A 22,873-nucleotide genomic window follows, 5' to 3' on the forward strand; every position below is an offset into this window, starting at 1 on the left:
TGAGCGTCTGTTCTCACTTTCAGGTGACATTGTAAATAAGATATTTCCTGTAAATGTAAACAAACTTGTTTGTCTTACCTGAACAAGAAGTAGGACTGAGTGGACTTGTAGGCTCTAAAGTTTTACATTGTTTTGTTTTTGAGTGCAGTTGTGTAACAAAAAAAATCTACATTTGTAAGTTGCACTTTCACGATAAAGAGATTGCACTACAGAACTTGTATGAGGTGAATTGAAAAATACTATTTTTACAGTGCAAATATTTGTAATAAAAATAATATAAAGTGAGCACTGTACACTTTGTATTCTGTGTTGTAAGTGAAATCAATATATTTGCAAATTTAGAAAAACATCCAAAAAATTAAATAATTTCCATTGGTATTCTATTGTTTAATGGTGCAATTAAAATTTGCCGTAAGCCCCATGTATAGCGTATACCTTCCATACTCTCCTGTGTGGCATTTCGCCTTGGCAGCATGGTTCCTGAAGGAGCTCTGCTGGCACTAGCGGCTTCCCAGCCCATAGCCAGGCTGTAACGGGAATTCAGTGGAACTTGATGGTGACTGGAGCATCACTGAGCTCCCAGGGCTGCCTGGGTGAGAGATTTACTTGGGTGTGAGAACAGTAGGAAATGTGGCTGCAATCCAGCTCCATGCATTCCTAGCACTGTCCCAGGTCTTTTTGTAGGGTCTCAGGTGTTTAAGGGGGAGGCTTGCTCTGGAGCCAGTGCCTTTACCTTGTATCCACTATGGGCACAGCAAGCAGAGGGATGACCGGTCTTGGCAAGTGAAATAGCCCCTAGAGGATGCACAAAACCATGTTTTATTTGATGGTGGTATCTGTTTTGTTTTGGTGTGTTCTATCTTATTTCTGCCTATTTCTGCAGGAAGAAATAATGTATTTTACAGGGATGCTAAAGATCTGGTTAGTAATGTTTCTTCAGCGCATTTCAGAGATGCTCTTGCTGACTTGTCTCTGCCATTTTGTTTTCTTGTAACTATCAGTGTCATTAAAGCCTCCCAGATTACCACATTTGGGGATTCTGACACTTGTGCTGGAGCATTGTGTGTCTCTTTTTTCATGCTGCGTTTTGGAGGCCATCTGCAGCAGATGCAATTTGTGATTTTCTGTTTGTATTCTGTATCCCTAACCCATTAGCTTTCCCTTACATCATTCAGTGTTGCTGCTGTTAGGACATGTGGCGCTGATTCTAATCACACTAACACCAGTGGCTCCAGTGAACTGGGATGAGAATATCTGAAGGATGTAAGAATATAAGACCAATGGTCCATCAAGCCCAATATCCTGTCTGTCACGGTGGCCAGTCCCAGAAGTTTCAGAGGAACTGAACAGAACAGAATAATTTTGAGTGATCCATCCCTATCATCCAGTCATAGCTTCTGGCAGTTGAAGATCTAGGGACACTTGGTGCATGGGGTTGTGTTCCTGACCATCTTGGCATATAGCCATGAATTTACCTAATTCTTTTTTGAAAGTCGTTATACTTTTGGCCTTCATAACATCCCCTGGCAACAAATTCCGCAGGTTGACTGTGTTGTGTGAAGAAGTACTTCCTTATGTTTGTTTTAAACCTTCTGCCTATTAATTTAATCAGATGGCCCACAGTTATCTTAAGGGGTAAATAAAACCTCCCTGTTCACTTTCTACACACCATTCATAATTTTATAGACCTCTGTTATATCTTCCCACTTAGTCATCTCTTTTTTAAGATGAACAGTTCCATTCTTTTTTAATCTCTCCTCATATGGAAGCTGTTCTAATAATTTTTGCTGCCCTTCTCTGCACCTCTTCAAATTCTAATATCCTTTTTGAAGGAGGATGACCAGAACTGTGTGCAATATTCAAGTTGTGGATGTACCATGGATTAATATAGTGGCATTATGATATTTACTGTCTTATTATCTATCCCTTTCCTAATGGTTCTTAACTTTCTGATTATCTTTTTTGACTGCTGCTGCAAATTGAGCAGATGTTTTCAGAGAGCTATCCACAATGATTCCGACATCTTTCTTGAGTGATAAAGACTAATTTAGATCCCATCATTTTATATATATAGTTGGGATTATATTTTCCAATGTGCATTACTTTGTACTTCTCACCATTGAATTTCATCTGCCATTTTGTCACCCAGTCATCCTGTTTAGTGAGGTCCCTTTGTAACTCTTCGCAGTCAGCTTTGGACTTAACTGTCATGAGTAATTTTGTATCATCTGCAAATTTTGCCATTTCATTGTTCACCCTCTTTTCCAGAGCATTTATGAAAATGTTGAACAGCACCTGTCCCAGTTCAGATCCTTGGGGGACCCTACTTTTTACATCTCTTCACTGTGAAAACTGACTGTTTATTCCTACACTCTTTCACCAGTCTTTCAACCAGTTACTAATCCACGTCAGGACATTCCCTCTTATCTCCTGACTACTTTGTTTACTTAACAGCCTTTAATGAGGGACCTTGTAAAAGGCTTTCTGAAAGTCCAAGGACACTATGTCAACTGGATCATCCTTGCCCACATGCTTGTGGACTCCCTCAAAGAATTCTAGTAGATTGATGATGTACGATTTCCTTTTACTAAAGCTGTGTTTACTCTTCCCCCAACATAGTATTTGTCTTTGTGCCTGATAATTTTATTCTTTACTATAGTTTCAACTAATTTGCCTGGTATTGAAGTTAGGCTTACTGGCCTGTAATTGCCAGGATTGCCTCTGGAACCTTTTTTAAAAATAGCTGTTATATTAGCTACCCTCTAGTCATCTGGTACAGAGACTGATTTAAGTGATAGGTTACATTCCAGTTAGTAGTTCTGCAATTTCATATTTGAGTTCCTTCAGAACTCTTGGGTGAATGCCATCTGGTCTGGTGATTTTTTTACTGTTACTGTATAATTTATCAATTTGTTCCAAAATCTCTCTTATTGACACCTCAATCTGGGACACTTCCTCAGATCTGTCACCTAAAAAGGATGGCTTAAGTGGGGAATCTCCTTCACATCCTCTGCAGTGAAGACTACTGCAAAGAATTCTTTTAGCTTGTCTGCAACAGCCTTGTCTTCCTTGAGCGTTCCTTTAGCACCTCGATCATCCAGTGGCCCCACTTGATTGTTTGGCAGCCTTCCTGCTTATGATTTTTTTTTTAAATTGTTAGGTTTTTGTATCTTTGGTAGTTACTGTTAATTCTTTTTTTGCCTGCTCAATTATACTTTTTCGAGAGTTTATGCTCCTTACTATTTTTCTCATTTTACTTTCAATTTTTAAAGGATGTCTTTTTGCCTCTAACTGCCTCATTTATGGTGCTGTTTAGCTATGGTGGCATTCCTTCCTGAGATGACATATATACCCAGTCAATATGAAGATATTTTAAATCCCCCATTGTTACTGGGTTTTCTGCCTTTTGTAGCCTCTGTCACCTCCCAGAGCATTTCATGGTCACCATCACCATCTTGGGCATGTGGTCAGTTGTATATTCCTGCTGCTATATTCTTATTATTCAAGCTTGGAATTTTATCCATAGAGACTTTATGGTACAGTTTGGTTCATTTAAAATTTTATGATGATTGACTCTATGCTTGCTTTCACATACAGTGCCACTCCACCACCAACACGACCTACTCTCTCATTCCTAAATATTTTGTATTTTGGTATTACCGTATTCCACTGATTTCCCCCCCGCCCTCCTTATTCTACCAAGTTTCCACAATGCCTATTATATCAATATCCTCATTTAATGCCAGGCACTCTAGTTCACCAATCTTAACATAGACTTCTAGCATTCGTATATAAGCATTTGTACATTTTGTCAATATTCAGTTGCTTGCCTCCATGTGTTATGTTTAAACGAGACTCTTTTAATTTGACTGTCCTCCACTAGCTCCTACCTGTACTTTACCAACTTCTTTCCTATTCTGTTTACTTGGATATAGGTTCCCCTTTAATAAATTCATCCATAAGGTATGTCTCCTCCTGAACCATGTGCTCCTCTCCATCTGTCACCTTTACCCAGCCCTTAGTTTAAAATATCCTTTTTAATTTTCCATGCCAGCAGTCTGTGTCCATTTTGGTTTAAATGGAGCTCCTCCTTTCTCAAAAGGTTCCCCAGTTATTAATAAACCTAAAACCCTCCTCCTTTGTCTCATCCACATATTGAGATCCTGCACTACTTCCTGTCTTTCTGGCCCTGGATATTGAACTGGAAGCATTTCAGAGAATGCAACCTTGAAGGTCCTGAACTTTAACCCCTTACCTTGCAGCTTAAATTTGGCTTCTAGGACATTTCTCCTACCATTTGCTATGTCACTGGTATCTGCATGTACCAAAACCACTGGCTTCTCCCCAGCACGGCAGATAAATCAGTTTCAATGTCTCGTGAGGTCTGCAACCTTTGCTCCCTGCAGGCAATTTAACATGCTGTTCCTCCAGTCTTCACAAACCCAACTATTTTCAGTAATTGAATTCCCCATTACTATTACCTGGCTCTTCCTAATAACTGAGTTTCTTTCCCCAGGAGGAACATGCTGTTTGAGAGGATGCTATAACATCATTTGGAAGGAAGGTCCCAACTATAAGATTGTTTCCTCGTCTGAGACTTTCATCCTCCTCAACAGCACAGAGGCTGTCAGACTGGGGGTGGGATCTCTGTACTGTATCCCTCAGTTCGGCCACTCTGGTCTCAAGAGCCCATACTATGTCTCTGAGGGCCAGGAGCTGCTTGCACCGAATGCACACACATGCCATTTGCCCACAAGGCAGGTAATAGTACATGCTGCATTCGGTGCAATAAACTGGATAGCCCCCAATCTGCTGCTGGACTTCTGCCTGCATTCTCTTTTTACTCTTGCAGGGCTTTTTGCATGGGTCAAGGGGTGAAGTTTACAGTATGTGTGTTAAGTCTATCTGCCTTTCACATTCCTTCACGCGCCTCCCCGTTTGCTAGCTCCTCTGGTACTTTAGGAGCTGACTTTTTAAACTCTTGTTCTCCCTGGGTTAGCCCACCCCCTGTCAAAGGCTGCTAATGTGGGTTAGGGAATCAAAGGATAGCAGGCTAGAGCCCCCTTAGTAAGCTCTCGGCCTAGCCCAGCAGGCCCCGTGGCTCAGCGCACAGCCCCAAAACAGGCCACACTATAATCTTTAATCAGGCAAACACACAACGGACAGACCATCCGTGACCATGTGCGTGAGCCACGCAGTCTGTTTTTACCCAGCCAAGGAGTGGAGAGGGCTGGGGAGCCAGGAATGGCGCTGGGCCCTTGATTCTGGTAAAACTTGCTCTGAGCTGGGAATGCGAACGGTCACCAAGGCTACAGCCTGGGGCCTGTGTTCTGTCACCAAGGCAACCGCGTGGGGGTGGGGCCTGTCAGAAAAGCCTCTGTTGTGGCCTCCCCAGGGTAAAGAAGCTGGGGAAGGAGCCTGTTCATTTACTTATTGGAAATGTAACTAAAAGAACCTGCCTGGGACTGACTGAGCCTTTCCTGGAGGAAGCAGCAGACCAAACCAGCCTGTCAGCTGAGAGCAGCGCCCAGGCCTTGCTCCGTTGTGGGACAGCTCTTCTTGGCCGTCATCCCCAGTGCAGTGAGCAGGTACCGCCCTGGATTTCTACCTTCTGCTGCTCTGCTGTGCTCCACGAGCTGTCTCTGCTTACAGCGTGAGAGCAGTGACTATTGATTACACCCCTGGCTGGGGGGTGGGAGCAGGAAGCCCCCTTCAGACCCCCCCGTTCTCGGGGCTGAGGTGACTGGCGTATCAGAATGTAAAATACAGAGGTGGGGGGATAGACTGCGGCGTTGGGAAGTGGTTGGACCCTGAGAGCCAGGGAGCGCCTGTAATTCAGGGCAGCGGCAGAGATGTGAGTGCAAAATGGCTCAACTTAAGTCCCTGTGTGTTTGTTGAATTCCCTTGGTTCCTCCCTCAATCCCCACAAATAAATCACTGTGCTACACTGACAGTTATTTCATTTTGGGGGCCCACGCCATACCCGGCATCACTGTGCTGGCTTGGCAACTCGCAAGCCACTGTAATCTCTGCGCCTGGCATCAACGGAGGACTAGGAGACTCTTCACTTGGACCATAATTAGCCCCTCTATCAGCCTGTGACCAGGGGGCTAGGAAATGTGCTACCCAACCCTGACTTCCTCTTCTGGGATTGGAGGTGAAGCTGGCAACTCAAAAAACAACTTTTCACTTGTTCTTCCTCACTCCTATCTGTAGCAAAGGCCTTTGTGGGTCCAAATGCACCCCAGGAAATTGTAAAGATCTGCTCCAGGCAGCCCTTTACAAATGTTTTCAGACTTAACCTAACCGCTGTAGAGTTCAGGTGAGAGACAACACCCAGGTGACAAGGATATAAAGAAATTCCAGTGTTCTGTATGACTGTTGAGGTCAACTGTGTACTCAGCCCTGGATGGCCCAGAATATCAACTCAGAAATGAACTATTCAATTCAATTTTGATTTAGTTAAATATCACTTGTCAGCAAATTAAACACTTCTAGATAGACTGTGTGTACACTTTGGAAATTCTAGCATTTGGGGTTGTTTTTCTTAATTTTACTTTCTGATGGATATTCTCATTGTAATGCATAATCTCTCCCCTGAACTCAGATGATACAGTATTATTATTAAATAGACATAGCTCATCTTATACTTAGGTTGGAAGCTCTTTGTGGCCAGGGGACCTGTCGTCTTGTTCTGTTTGTCCAGCACCTAGCACAGTGAGTGATGAGGTACTACTGCAATACAAATAAAAATATTATTTACGCTTTATTTGCATTGCAGTAGAACCAGGGCTCCACTGTGCTAAGCACTGTGCAAACATATAATGAAGAGATGAGAGAACAGATGGATACAACCACTAGAGGAAGTATGAGGTAACAGTGAGACAGTTTTGATCAGCACATTGATAACTCTGAGAGAGATAGGTTAACTGATCATTGGATGTTCTGTTCCAGTTTATTTTTTGAAAAAATACATTTATCATTCATGTTACTTCTGAACAGTTTTAGGCATAGTCATTTCGGACCTCCATAGTATTTCTTGGTAAGAAGATGTTGCAAGATAGCCCGATATATATCCCTACAGATTCAAGCCATAGTGCTGTGGACTCTCACTTGTAAGTTATTAAACTTTTCTTTTTAAAGGGTGATCTTTATTTTACTGTCTGCCCCTTATCTATAAGTCTTCACCTTTCCCCCCTTCCCCACTGTAGTAACCATTCTCTTTGTTTTATTGGGTTATAAGTTAAGAGGGAGCTTTTATCATATTGATCATTCTATATGGGTTTTCTTGTAAATTTATTGTAAAGCTCTTTTCCAAGAGGGAAAAGAAGGGTTTTGTAAATAAAAATAATCTCCCATCAGACAGAAAAGTGTTTAAAAAAAAAAAATCTTATAGCCAGGTTATAGGCTGTAGCCTAATTGGTAAAGTAACACTGCTGTTATGGTTATATTTTTAAGCATTATTCCCAGTTTTATGTTTAAATGCAGTGTCACAACTAACAGATGAATCTGAAATAAACATCATCAGTAATACAACCTTATAATATATTATGATCAGGTCCCAGGAAATCAGCACCACTGTCTCTGAACATCTGGATGAGTCAAACAATGAGAGCACAGCAAGAGATAGTGAAGGAGAAGAAAAGAAAATGAGGGAAAAGGCACTGCCTATGGACTGTGCTCCAGCACCATATGAGAAATTAGAACAAGCACAGAAGATGGCAGAAAAGTTCATTAAAGAAAAAGAGGTAACAGGAATTGGACCTGGCCCTTTTGCTTATGTTGCTTTTTAAAAATCCTCTGTTTATTCATTTCTGTTTGAAACTCCTCAGCATTATCACCAACAGTGTGAGAGTGGAAGCAGTGAGGTTACTTGGAAAAGTGTCAGATTGATAGTACTGAGAACTGAAATTCTATAATGATTTATCGGTGTAAAAGGATAGCTGGCCTCATGTGGTTAATGCACAAGACTGGGACTCGAGATCTGGGGTCAATTCCAAACACTGCCACAAACTCTTTGTGGCCTTGGGAAAGTCACTTCATCTCACTTAATCTCAGTTCCCTGTCAGTGAAGTGGGAATAATAAGACTGCCTTTGTCTGTCTTGTCTATTTAGATTGTAAACTCTTTGGGTAGCGATTATCTCATGTGTGTTCAGTACATAGCACAATGCAGCCTTGGCATCAGCTGCAGTCTCTAAGTCTAGATCCTCAAAGGTACTGTACTTAGGCACCCAATGCTGATTGATTTCAGGCTCAGGTGCTACTGTAATACAAATAATAAATAACATAACAGGTGACTGGAAGCAGTAGTTCCAGCTTCCTTGTGTGTTACAGCCCTGACTATGAGGGAAGGATAACAATAGTTAAGGTTAGTCTTCGGCTCTTGGTCAAGACTGCACAAACTAGTAGCACGAGTGGCAAACTGTGACTGTACTACCACAATAGGCACTCTGTCTGGTAGGAAGTGGATTGAATGACTCCTTGATTTCACATAGGCTACCTATAAGTCAGGGGAGGGTAGTGATTTTGGGTGACTGTCAGTTTAGGCTGACTCAAGCCAATAACCATGAGGTCAGAGGTTCTCTCCCTGTTACAAATACTTGTGTCATGCAGCCCGCAGTGAAGTTATTTCTTCTGTAGGAAGTGAAGTATCTCAAGGCCACGTTTAACAGATCACAAGGTCCCACTGCATAATTTTTAAATGACCCATACAAAGGGGTAGTAGGTTTGCTGTTCAGCTGTTGCATTACTTTATTTTAATTGCAGTAAAGCTGATGTTTCGATCATCTTTTTCCCAAGTAGGGAATTTCTGTTGTAGGAAGCAGCCAAGTCATACAGTTCCTAGCAGGAAAGATTCAAAGAATTAGCAAGCATTTTTGGGAACCCAAATATAGATGTTGAGCCTAATAATAGCAGTGGTGGGATGTTCATCATCAATCATGATGTTTCTGATAACTCTCAACAACCCTGGATATTAATAGTCGCATGGTATTTGCAATCTTGAAAAATCTTTTTAGCCTGCTACTGAGGCTCCTTCCCACCAGCTTTGCCTGTGCAAAGATCTCCTCATCGGCTCCCTCTCATTGCAGCTCCTCCACATGCCCATTCCTTATGCCGAGACCACCACCACCAGCCTGTTTCCAATAAAAGGAATTCCTTTACTCGCTCTTTCTCACTGTGAGTGGGAGCTCTGTTGGAGGAGAAGGCATTTGTAGAGGCTGGTAGGGGCAGTGTACTGGGAGAGAAGCTGAGCCCTGATTGGGGGTGGGGCTTCTTGATTAGAGGTCCTATAAAGGTAGCCAACCACTCAGGCAGCGGCACAGGAGCCAGCAAACAGAGCTGTAAAGAGGGGAGTTTGAGTGGGAGTTTGCAAGGGGAGTTTGAGGTGAAGACTAGGAGAACCAGGCAGAGGAACAGACAGGCTAGTGAAGGGAGTGCGTGGTGTTCTGGCAGTGTTGTGGTGCTCATTGAGGGTTTGTTTTGCTGTGGATGGTGGTGTTTTGGTTTGGTTTGTGTTTCCCGGACTAACAGGACTGAGATGGAAAGGCTATGACAGATACAGGGGCAGCAGTGATAGCGACCCAAGCAGTTGAAGACACAATGAAGATGACTGGATATAGAAGCTGCGGCATGTACATGATCCTGGAGGGGGTACCTGAAAAGAGTTTTGTCTGCATGAAGTGCCACCTGATAGAGCTGATGGAAGAAAAGATCCGAGGATTGGAGATGCAGGTGGAAACTCTGGTTGAGTTTAGAAGGGGGTTTGGACAGATATGGAGCAAAGGCATGAGGAGGCTCAAGGGAAAAACTCAGGCTTGCAGATGGAAGCAGGACCAAAGAATTCTGAGGGGAGACTGCTGGGTGAGGAAAGTGGACAGTGGAAGCATGTGACTAAGAGAACCAGGCAGAAGAAAAGACGGGCTAGTGAACGAGAAATAGAGCTCAGGAACAGGTTTTCAGAGTTGGAAAATGAAGAAGGGGCACAGCAGGTGGTCACTGAAGGTGAGAGGGCAAGGAAGAAGAGAAGAGCAGCTAGTCCTATAGGAAGAGGGGAAGTCATTGGAGATAACACCAAATATGAGCCCCAGCAGGATACAGGATGGGTTGCAGAGGATTGCAAGGGAGAATAGGAATCGAGAGGACTTGCAGCCAGAGGGAACAGGATAGACCGGAGAATCGCACCTTCACCAGGAAAAGGCAGATCTATATGATTGGGGACTCCTTACTGAGAAGACTAGACAGGCCTGTAACAAGAGCTGATCCAAAGAACAGAAGGGTGTGCTGATTGCCAGGTGCTAAGATATGGGATGTGAACCTGAGGCTGAAGAGGATCCTAACGGGAGCGGGAAAGAATCCTTGTCCTTCATGTGGGAACAAATGATACAACTAGATTCTCGCTGGAACGTATCAAGGGAGACTATGACAGACTGGGGGAAGACACTTAAGGAAATCGAGGCTCAAATGATCTTCAGTGGGATTCTACCTGCTCCTAGAGAAGGGCAACAAAGGTGTGACAAGATTATGATGATCAACAGATGACTCAGGCAGTGGTGCTATAAGGAGGGCTTTGGGATGTATGGCCACTGGAAGGCATTCATGGACAGAGGACTGTTCTCTCGGGATGGACTTCACCTGAATAGGGAGGGGGATGGAGGCTGGCACAACTGATTTACGAGAGCTTTAAATTAGGAATTTGGGGGAGGTGGTTGGGAGATGTCCAGATAATCTCCACCCCGGATTTTAACATTGAGAGGGAAGAAAACAAAGTAAGAAAGGATACAGCCATGGGTAGGAGAATGGAGATAAGGAGGAAGGGTAGTGTAGATACCAGTCTAATAGGTGATACTGGTGGTAGAATGTCTGTGCCTAATAGGGTAAAGAATGTGAGTGAAGCCAAACAGCAAAAATTAAGATGTTTGTACATCAATGCGAGGAGCCTAGGTAACAAAATGGAGGAACTAGAGTTACTGGAGCAGGACATGAAACCAGATATTGTAGGGATAACAGAAACATGGTGGAATAGTAGTCATGACTGGAGTACAGGTATTGAAGGGTATGTGCTGTTTAGGAAAGACAGAAATAAAGGCAAAGGTGGTGGAGTAGCATTGTATATCAATGATGAGGTAGACTGTAAAGAAATAAGAAGTGATGGAATGGATAAGACAGTCTGTCTGGGTAAAAATCACATTGGGGAAGAAAGCTACTAGAGCCTCCCCTGGGATAGTGCTTGGGGTGTGCTATAGACCAGCGGGGTCTGATTTGGATATGGATAGAGACCTCTTTAATGTTTTTAATGAAGTAAATACTAATGGGAATTGTGTGATCATGGGAGACTTTAACTTCCAAGATATATACTGGAGGACAAGTGCTAATAATAACAATAGGGCTCAGATTTTCCTGGATACGATAGCTGATGGATTCCTTCACCAAGCCGTTGCTGAACTAACAAGATGGGATGCCATTTTAGATTTGGTTTTGGTGAATAGTGAAGACCTTGTAGAAGAAATGGTTGTAGGGGACAACCTTGATTCGAGTGATCATGAGCAAATTCAGTTCAAACTAAATGGAAGGATAAATTAAAAAAGATCTGTGACTAACTTTAAAAAAATTAAGGAAATTAGTTAGGGAAGTGGATTGGACTGAAGAACTTGTGAATCTAAAGGTGGAGAGGCCTGGAATTACTTCAAGTCAAAGTTGCAAAAACTATCAGAAGCCTGCATCCCAAGAAAGGGGAAAAAATTCATAGGCAGGAGTTGTAGACCAAGTTGGATGAGCAAGCATCTCAGAGACGTGATTAAGAAAGAGCAGAAAACCTACAAGGAGTGGAAGATGAGAGGGATCGGCAAGGAAAGCTACCTTATTGAGGTCAGAACATGTAGGGATAAAGTGAGAAAGACCAAAAGCCATGTAGAGTTGAACTTTGCAAAGGGAATTAAAACCCATAGTAAAAGGTTCTATAACCATATAAATTAGAAAACAAAGAAAGAAGTGGGACCGCTAAATACTGAGGATGGAGTAGAGGTTAAGGATAATCTAGGCATCGCCCAATATCTAAAAAATACTTTGCCTCAGTCTTTAATGAAGCTAATGAGGAGCTTAGGGATAATGGCAGGATGACAAATGGGAATGAGGATATGGAGGTAGATATTACCACATCCGAGGTAGAAGCCAAACTCGAAAAGCTTAATGGGACTAAATCGGGGAGCCCAGATAATCTTCATCCAAGAATATTAAAGGAACTGGCACATGAAATTGCAAGCCCATTAGCAAGACTTTTTAATCAATCTGTAAACTCAGGGGTTGTACCGTATGACTGGAGAATTGCTAACATAGTTCCTATTTTTAAGAAAGGTAAAAAAAGTGATCCAGGTAACTACAGGCCTGTTAGTTTGACATCTGTCGTATGCAAGGTCTTGGAAAATTTTTGAAGGAGAAAGTAGTTAAGGACATTGAGGTCAATGGTAATTGGGACAAAATACAACATGGTTTTACAAAAGGTAGATTATGACAAACCAACCTGATCTCCTTCTTTGAGAAGGTAACAGATTTTTTAGACAAAGGAAACGCAGTGGATCTAATTTACCTCTACTTCAGTAAGGCGTTTGATACGGTTCCACAAGGGGAATTATTAGTTAAATTGCAAAAGATGGGGATCAATATGAAAATTGAAAGGTGGATAAGGAACTGGTTAAAGGGGAGACTAGTGGAGTTCCTCAGGGATTGGTTTTGGTACCAATTTTATTTAATCTTTTTATTACTGACCTTGGCACAAAAAGCGGGAATGTGCTAGTAAAGTTTGTGGATGACACAAAGCTGTGAGGTATTGCCAATACAGAGAAGGACCGGGATATCCTACAGGAAGATCTGGATGACCTTATAAACTGGAGTAATAGTAATAGGATGAAATCTAATAGTGAAAAGTGCAAGGTCATGCATTTAGGGATTAATAACAAGAATTTTTGTTATAAGCTGGGGACTCAGTTGGAAGTAACAGAGGAGGAGAAGGACCTCGGAGTATTGGTTGATCACAGGATGACTATGAGCCGCCAATGTGATGTGGCCATGAAAAAAAGCTAATGTGGTCTTGGGATGCATCAGGCGAGGTATTTCCAGTAGAGATAAGGAGGTGTTAGTACCATTATACAAGGCACTGGTGAGACCACATCTGGAATACTGTGTGCAGTTCTGGTCTCCCATGTTTAAGAATGATTAATTCAAACTGGAACAGGTACACAGAAGGGCTACTAAGATGATCGAAGGAATGGAAAACCTGTCTTATGAAAGGAGACTCAAAGAGCTTGGCTTGTTTAGCCTAACCAAAAGAAAGCTGAGGGGAGATATGATTGCTCTCTATAAATATATCAGAGGGATAAATACTAGGGAGGGAGAGGAATTATTTAAGCTCAGTACCAACTTGGACACAAGAACAAATGGATATAAACTGGCTATCAGAAAGTTTAGACTTGAAATTAGATGAAGGTTTCTAACCATCAGAGGAGTGAAGTTCTGAAACAGCCTTCCAAGGGGAGCAGTGGGGGCAAAAGACATATCTGGCTTCAAGACTAAGCTTGATAAGTTTATGGATGGGGATGGTATGATGGGATAGCCTAATTGTAGCAATTAATTTGACTATTAGGAGTAAATATGCCCAATGGCCTCTGATGGGATGTTAGAGGGGGTGGGATCTGAGTTACTACAGAGAACTGTTTCCTGGGTGTCTGGCTGGTGAGCCTTGCCCACATGCTCAGGGTTTAGCTGATCGCCATATTTGGGGTCGGGAAGGAATTTTCCTCCAGGGCAGATTGGCAGAGACGCTGGGGTTTTTCGCCTTCTTTTGCAATGTGGGGCACAGGTCACTTCCTGGAGGATTCCCTGCACCCTGAAGTCTTTAAACCATGATTTCAGGACTTCAGTAGTTCAGACATTGGTTAGAAGTTTGTTACAGGAGTGGGTGGGTGAGATTCTGTGGCCTGCGTTGTGCAGGAGGTCAGACTAGACGATCATAATGGTCCTTTCTGACTTTAAAGTCTATGATCCTTTCCCAGGGAGTCCCCCATTGGCTTCCTCCTGCACCTCGAATCTCTGTGCAGACAGACAATGGCAAAGCTTCGGTAGCTACAAATATTCATATTTGTACCTTGAGGAGTCTCAAAAACAGCCCTGTTAAAGGTTCTGAGCTAGAGTCCGTGCTGCATCTCCTGCCAGAAGCAGTGGGACTCAGGTGGAGGAAACATACATAGGTGGCTTTATGCCATCTTTGCACTGCCCAGATTCTGGGCTTCTGCAGGGGCTGAAATGGCTCTTTTGTGGAAAGTAGTACAGCCCTTGGGGATGCTCTAAGTTAGAGCAGCCAGGCCTGGAATCCCAGTGGCTCTGAGCGTTACGATCACTCTCCCTCCTGCCTTCAGCCCCGGCCTTTCCTCCTAATATGGGCAACGCAGGGCTACTTATTTCAACCCTATGCTGGGGAAATTCTCCCTCACCTGTTAATGCTCTGGAGATGGGGGCAAATCTGACCCTACAATTATAAAACAGACTGATTCAGAGCTGTGATATTCTAGTAACAAATGCACAGAGAACACATATTTTTATTCTAACCAATATGTAGACACTTCTCCACCTCGCTTGGAGAAAACTCTGGGGGCAGGATGCTTACACAAAAATAATTTCTACTCTATTTTGTTCTTCAGGTATATAAAGCCAACAGGGAACTTATTAGATGTGTGGCTCTTACTAGAATTATTTATGGAGACTGTCACTGGCAACTGGCACAAGCATTCGCCAACCTGGCTCACAGCTATTTAATACTTCAAGGTAAAAATCTAATTTCAATTGTCCCACATCAAAAACTTGGAAGATAGTGAAACTGGCTTCACTACTTTGATCCTGCAAATATTTATGCCTGTCCCATAATGGGACTACTGGATGAGTAAAGTTACTTACATGCATGTGTGTCTGCAGGACTGCTCCATTAATAATGAAAGCACATGTTATGGTAGGATTCACCGGATGGTGATATTACACAGAATTTTACAAGTTCTTTTTACCGTGTAAGCAAGTTTTTATTTGCTGTGATGCAAGAAATGCTGTGATGGTGTTACTTTTGTTATGAAGTTGGCCTTGGAGAGAATCTCTGGCAGATAACAGAGTTTACAGTCTGCTTTATTTTCTATGTTTGGAAAAAATTCTAGAGACAAAGTAACGTCCTGGGAACGCCTGTCTGAGTCTTCTGGAAGAAGAGATTGCCTGGGTGCTGTTTGTAGCGTTCTCTTTTCCAGGACTGATGTATATGTGTAATAAAGCAAGTTATATCTAGGAGATACCCAGAATATGCATCACTGATTTCTCCTTCAGTGCGAAGCTGACCTGCAAGGCCTGCGACATCTGCTACTACTAGACAGGGGCAATGGTGGTGTCAGAAGCAGAATTCTAGTATCAGTAGAAGGGTCCATGCACATTTTCACCTCAGAGTGCATAATAGTTCATTTTTTCCCCAATACTAGAGATCAGTGAGCTAAATTCATCCCTGATGTAAGTTTATTGGAGCCAAAGCTGAGTCAGTGATTTGATGTGAGATGAATGGACCCAGACCAGAGCACATTATTCTGCTGCCGATTAACAGAGGGCTAAACCGATGATTGGAGAGTTTGAGCATTTATTCCCCATGAAGTGCTGGCCAATTTGTTTAGAATTCTTCACCTTGGCCTCAGTTTTCCTCAGGTGGTTAACATACATGCAAGATCTATCTAGGGTTACTCCGAGATAGACTGGTTGGGAATCTGTGTTTCAAGCAATGTCCATTGAGAGCAAGATTCAGTTCTTGGTCTGCTCTGGTTTCGTAAAGATGGAACACACTGGAAACTGTCTTGGTCACACTTATTGTAAATGCCACTGACTACAGTATTCAGCCATCTTTATCAAATCAGCATGTAGGGTGTCTTCAAGTTCTTGGAATGATGCTTGGATGCCTAAGCAAATGTCATCTGTGTATATGAAACTGCAGGACTGGGTGTATGTAAGGTCATTTATGTACAGGTTGAAAAGCATCGGTACCAGCACAGAGCCTTGGGGTAGACCATTGGTTTGTCTTTTCCACGCAATAGCTCTGACTCCTATGTACACTCAGAAACATCTGTTGCAGAGGACAAGGTCAATGACATTGACTACCCATGCTGGGAGTGCTCGTGATAATTTGACTAAAAGTCCCATGTGCCAGACTGTGTGATATGCTGGTCCAGCAATATGGCTCCCGTCTTCAGGTTTTTCTGAAAACTGTTTTCAATTAATTTTTTCAAAGCGAGCACTTGATTGTAGGTGCTCTGACCTCTCCGAAAGCCTGCTTGCTTAACGCTGATTGACTCCATTTCTGGGAAGATCCGCTGAAGAATGAGATGCTCCAGGACCTTGAATGGCACAGACAACAGAGATATTAGTCAATAGCTTGCAACATTATGTGGCTCTTTCCCCAGTTTCAGGAGAGCAACGACTTCTGACTTTCGCCATGTCTTCAGAAGTTGCTTTTCACTGACCTCTCATGTGAAGAACTGCACCAACCACTGGTGAGCCTGAGTCCCAAGATACTTCAAGAACTCTGGCGATATGTTGTTATAGTCAGCAGCAGGGCTGTTCCTAATGTTACTCAGAATATTGTTGAACCTGATGGCTGTGAGTAACTCTGTGTTACCAAGTGTTGTTTCTCTGATGGAACTGACACCATTTGTCATGGACTTGTTGTCTTACATGCGTCTAATTTGGGGCCTTTGACACATTCAGGAGACGGCTGGCACTTGATTTGGCATGACTGGTCGGCAGTTTTGGGTTGGTGGTTGCTGAGCTCCACCAAGACAACAAATCAAATTCCAGCACTTCCGGCTTGAGTGGGGCATCTAGATTCTGAGGTGTCCTTTCCCATTGTGCCCATCCAGTAGCATCTATTAACTCAATAAGGTGATCAGCAATATGTGGATCACCAGAGGATTTGCACTGAGTAGTTTAGCATATTCAGCATCAAGGCATGGCGTATAGACTGGACGGTGGCCACTAAGTAGGGATGTGCATGTGGCTTTGAAGATGGTTCCTCAGAATCAACTAAAAGCTTCGCTATTAGTAGGATGGAAACCTACTGTATTAGTAGGACGGACACTGAGTTTCAAAACAAGGTTTGAGAGTTAACTTCAGCTCTTTGGTAGGAAATAATGATAGGCACCTTCCAGAAGAAGAACTGAAATCATGTTGTGTCCGTATGTTGTGTCGTCTTGTCTACTCCATGAGCTGGCAATCGCAATGATTACAAATAAAGGGGAATAGAAAAACAGGGACACAAAATCATTTTAAAAATGGAAGTGGAGCTACATTCCTCATTTCATAATTTCACCTTCTAAAGTTAACTATGAAATAAGAGAAAATGTTCATACTCCATAATGCTCATTGAGTTGCAAGCCTAAAACACAGTTCCTAATAGGAATTTTATGGATTAAATGATTGTGTACTTCAACTTATTTTTCTACTAACTCTGTTACTCACAAAAAATGTTCGATTTATAAAACAAGTTTTCAACTATTTTTTATGCATATCAGATTAAAAAATCTAGCTCTTGGAAGACCTCAGCAATTTCAACCAGTGCTTTCCTGGTTTCATATGCATTCCTGGATTGCATCAAGATATTTCTGCCTGGGGAATGGAACTATGTTAACATATACGTTAAGAGTGAGAGAATAATTGCAGTGACCTATAGAAATTTGCAAGCTGGAGAAATGCTGCCATCTACCTTTAGTTTGAATTAAAAAATGAACCAGTGTATTCCCTGGGCACAGATCTCTAAAGGACAGTCAGCATTAATATGCTCTGAGTGCTATTGATGTTAAAAAATACAAGAAATGGTGCTTGTATCAAAACTGAGTAAATTCTTTGAGTTTCATAATCACAGAATCCTAAATGTCCTAGGACAATTTCAGAAAATTAGATATCCTTGCTCTCAGACAGATCCCCTTATGTATTTGCTTACATCCTCTTTATCAGTGTCTAAGGGATGTAACTCATGCCAGGAAGACGGAAGACAGTGTAAATTAAAGTAGGAAATAAATGTGGATAGTCCACTGAAACCTCTGTTCAATGTGCAATGCTTGTCAAAAAAGGAAACAAAATGTATTAAGAATGGCATACAAAACAATACTAAAAATATTGTAATGCTGATTATAGCTAAAAATATACTATAGCTCAAACAGGAGTTATAGACTTGATAAAGAAATATTGGGTGAGATTCCTTGGTCTGAGTTGTGTAGGAGGTCAAACTAGATTATCATGATGGTCCCTTCTAACTTTAAAAATCTATAAATCCATAATTCCAATATTATATAAATCAATGATATGCCCTCACCTGGAATACTGTGTTCAGTACTGGTCACCCCATCTGAAAAAGGAGATAATAGAAATAGAAGTAGTTCCTTCTCCGAAAACCAAAACTAGGGGACATTTAATGAAATTGAAAGGCAACAAAATTTAAACTGATGCAAGAAAACACTTTTTACATAACATAATTAAGCTGTGGAACTCATTGCCACCCGATATAATAGAAGGCAAGAGTTTAGTGGGACTCAAAAAAAGGATTAGATATTTGTATGGATAATGAGACTGTCCCCAATTACACTACCGTTAACTTTTAAAATAATCTTTGTACAGTCATAAGCCAGCCACTAATTGATCGAGGTTAGGAAGAAACTTCTCCTATTTCCAGGTTGATTCATAATTGTTTACTTTAGAGGTTTTAATCTTTCTCTAAAGCAGCTGATATGGTCCTAGATGAACCACTGGTCTGACCCAGGATAGGAATTCTTCTATTTCTATGTTTCTATGCATTGCCTGTATAAAGCACTATGACCCAGATTTTTAAAGGTATTTAGGCATTGCTGAGCTCAGCATTGCAATGATTAACTCATTTAGGAGCCTAGATCTAATTTTCAAAAGGGATTTAGGAGCCAATGTCACACTGAGCACAGCAACATGTAAATATCTTTAAAAACCTGGGCCTATGTATGCTCGCTATAGAGATAAGTAGTCAAAAGAAAAGTCTGTGAAGGAATAGGGAAAAACATCTTGCAATGGATCTATTTTATCCTGGTTACTCTCCTTTGCTGGTGGTGAAAAAGAAGATATGTGGAAAGAGAAAATTGGTGGCAAAGATCCCTGAAATGGGATTATGGTCAACTGTTTCCAGCTCAGCTGAGGATTTGCTTTTGGGTATATTGATATGTTTTCTCAGACTTGAATATGGCACTTATAAACCACAGTCCCACAGAAATGGAATCTGGAAACTGCTATATGCAAATACTATACTCAAACCTACTCTGCTTTCCTGGCTGCTGCATAATTTTTATATATAACAGGCAGTTGTTTTCTGCCTGAAGGTCCTGCACCCATCCCAAGGGGAGGGAAGGTGGGGCTGTGCTGGTTTGGACATACCTGTCTTCATTGTATGGTGCGTGGGAAGAGGGATGCATTAGGACTAAAGATTAAACAGAAGCTTACTCTCTTAAAAGGTGTTTCACCTGGGGAATGTTGTACCATCTGTGACTCTGCTGGGTCCCTTCATCTGCCTGTTTTTCCTACATGTAACATCGTCATCTGCATAATTGTTCTGAAGGCTATTGATTATATCTGTTAAATATCTTTAAGGGATTATTTTCCCCCCTGAAATTCTCCTAATTGTTTTCCTATACATCTGGTATGAAATCCTGGACCTCATAAAGTTAATGGCACAGCTTCCTTTTGGCTTTAGTAGAGCTAGAGTTTCATCCTTGTCTAAACTGAATCTCTTCAGAGAATCTCATAGTTCAGGTCTTATTTTCAGTTTGAAGTTGCTGATGATGTTTTTGTTAGCAAGCTCATTCATTGTCTTCTCCTAGGTCTTCCTGCACAGGCCATAGAGCATGCTGAATCAGCCAAACGTATCATGCTGACAGGGATTCGTACGCCTCCAGAGGACAAAAGAGAAATATTAGGAACTCTTGTGACTATCTACTATACCTTGGGCATAGCACATCTGGCACAAAATAAATATCCTTACATCTGACAATACTACTTTATTATTAAAATGCCTAATACAGAATGTTTATTAAATATATAATAATCATTAGTACTTATCATATAGTGTTTTTCCTCTCCCAAGTGCTCCATACAATAACTAATTAATCAAGTGGTAGAACATACCTGTGAGATAGGTGGGCAAGTGTTCTTATTTCAGGGGGGGAAATCAAGGCCAAAGAGGTTAAATGACTTTCTTGAGACTACAGAGGGGGTTGATATCAGAGCCAAGCTTGGAACTAGAAATATGGCACATTTTTAACAGTCAGGGTGATTAACCATTGGAACAAACTACCACAAGAGGTGATGGATTCTCTCTCACTTGAAGTCTTCAAATTGAGAGTGGATGTCTTTCTGAAAGATAGGTTTCAGCCAAACACAAGTTATTGGGCTCAATATAGGAGTAACTGGATGAAATTCTGTGTCCAGTGCTATACAGGAGGTCATACTAGATTTTTTTTTTTTTAATGGTCCATTCTGGCCTTAAAAAATCTGATAACTGGCTCCCAGTTCTGCACATCCACTACACACTTTTACCCACCAATCTTATTTTGTTGTTACATGTTAGGGCTGTGCTCAGTTCCTGATAATTTTATTTCTCTTTGAAGCTTTGTTCCAGAAAGTTATATAAATTAGGATTTCTACAGTGGTGAAATTTCACTGGAAGGCTTCACCAAGCCAAAAATCCTACATGAAGCCCTGATGAAAAGTCAATGCAAAGAATTTTAAACCATTTCCTGCTTCCCCACCTTCCCTCATATTCAAGCTCTCTCTAAACCCTGTCATCTTGTCTTGTTCATTCTCTCTTTAATTGTAAATGCTTCAGGATGGAATATGGCCAGCCCCTATGTTTTGGAGAACACCATCTACATTTGCAGATCTTTCTAAGTGAAGACAGCAATGGATTTTTATGAATAATGTAATTTACTACGTCCTGTAACTGAGAGTTCCCATCCGCACTCAAAGCTACCTATAATTGAGTGTCAGGATATCCAAAACAATATGCTTCAGAATGGTATTGATTATATTGCAAAGACAGTTCTGGAAGCTAACACCTGCACAACTTGTTCTTTTCTGGTTAGTTTCTACCTACATGGTTTTCTTTGTTTACTAGCATGTATTTTTGGTGGTTTTCCTTGACCGTTCCACTGGCAAAGAATCCTATCTCAGTCTGCGGAAGGCAGAGAGACTCATGGAAGAACTTCAAGAACTGGATGGGAGAGTGATCATGGGATTAAAAATATCTGAGAAAGATTTAGTCATTGCATTGGGCAGGTAAACACAAACAAAATGAATGCCATGTGTGTGAGCACGTGCTTGGGCTTTTTACCTTACTATTTCTTTTGTAACAGAAAATGGATTAGTACAAGGGTAAAAGACTTCTCTGGGAGTTTTGTGTGTGCAAGGAAAACAGGATGAGGGCCTCTGAGCCTGTCTCATGCATCCACTGATATGGACAATAGTCTTTTTACTAGAGAACCTAACTTTCACCACTTTCTTTCAGGACGTGTTTGCAGCAAAACAAGTTTGACTTTGCCGTGGGTTATTTTGAAAAAGCTGTTGATGTAGTAATTTTAACTGAAGGCGATACGGCTCCAGAACTGATAAATCTTTATCAGAAAATTGCCCAGAGTGAGCAACTGAAGAAAAACCATGGAAGAGCCATAGCGTATTTATTACAGGTAAGAAGTCTCACAAATCTTTTTAGAGCAGCAGGACTCACTAAAAATCACAGCTCTTAGTTGCTATGATTGAAGTTAACTAATTTGTTTGATATTAACTTTAGCAAGGATCTGCTGAAGAACCCTAACAGGAAACTTAGCCAATGATGTGAACACGCTATAGGGAAGCATAATAGCCACTTTTCCCCTTACAATTGGCAACTAGGAAACTCATTGCTGACATAAGCAGGCAAGATTTCATTAACGTCAGTGGAGTTATACCCACTTATCCCAATTGTGAATTTTACCCCAATCTTGTTAATGAAATTCCTGTCCACATTAGCAAATAATTTGAGTGCTTATTAAAAGAGCTTTACTAACATATATAGTTAGTGATGTTCAAATTGTTACAGAAACTGTTCTTGGAATTTCTTTAGAGAGTTCTACTCTAAAAAATGACTCTCTAAAATTCCCATACATGAGTCCTGTTTGTGTCTCAATTATTTTCTTATCAAACTGTGCTCAGTTTATAATTAAAAAAAGATTTTCCCCTAACTGCCAGCTCTGTGAACCCAGCCTGGGATCTCCTGGGGCAGCACCTGTAATAAAGATGCTGCATGCCAAATCATGTCCACAGAGACACTTGTTCAACCTTAGAACAGTCAGTGGTTTGTACAGATGTCACTGATTTGCCCTGTAATTGCTGCTTAGTAAACAATTCTGGTGATGATGCACAGTGACTTGAACCCAGCTTGGTTTCCCATTGCTATGTGAGCTCTGAAAGGAATATTTTGTCACTAAAGTCAGCAGATGTGACTCTGAATAGTCACAGACACATGGTCTGAAGAAGAAGGGGCAATTTTTGCCAAGTCACTTTGAGTGGAACTGTATTTTAAATGATCTTCTTCATAAGAGATGTTGCTCATTAATCATATGTGCTAAACATTGTTAGCAGGGTTAGAGCACTCAGACATGACAATGATGGGAGCAGCATAAGAACCTGAACAGAAGAGAACATGGTTCCTCTGAGAAATCCTCATAGCACAGTTTAAAAATTGCATCCAGAGTTGAATTAGAGCTAATTCACCAAAGACCTTTTCTACCTGACGGACCCTTGTTCCCAGTCACTCTG

At 41.5% G+C, this 22,873-nt stretch overlaps 1 protein-coding gene across 1 annotated transcript in view; it reads left to right on the forward strand.

Moving 5' to 3' along the window:
- Nucleotides 1-5,410: 5,410 nt before the first annotated feature.
- Nucleotides 5,411-22,873, forward strand: part of TTC23L (tetratricopeptide repeat domain 23 like) — a 29,197-nt gene continuing 11,734 nt past the window's right edge. The window contains exons 1-7 of the mRNA XM_084627937.1: nucleotides 5,411-5,588; nucleotides 7,003-7,115; nucleotides 7,559-7,748; nucleotides 14,692-14,815; nucleotides 19,903-20,053; nucleotides 21,230-21,355; nucleotides 21,585-21,762. Of these exons, the coding sequence (XP_084484063.1) occupies nucleotides 7,051-7,115; nucleotides 7,559-7,748; nucleotides 14,692-14,815; nucleotides 19,903-20,053; nucleotides 21,230-21,355; nucleotides 21,585-21,762 (834 nt within the window). The 5' untranslated portion in view covers nucleotides 5,411-5,588; nucleotides 7,003-7,050. The remainder of the gene's footprint in view (nucleotides 5,589-7,002; nucleotides 7,116-7,558; nucleotides 7,749-14,691; nucleotides 14,816-19,902; nucleotides 20,054-21,229; nucleotides 21,356-21,584; nucleotides 21,763-22,873) is intronic.

The sequence above is a fragment of the Lepidochelys olivacea genome (assembly GCF_965140295.1).
Source record: "Lepidochelys olivacea isolate rLepOli2 genome assembly, chromosome: 5".
Taxonomy (NCBI): domain Eukaryota; kingdom Metazoa; phylum Chordata; order Testudines; family Cheloniidae; genus Lepidochelys; species Lepidochelys olivacea.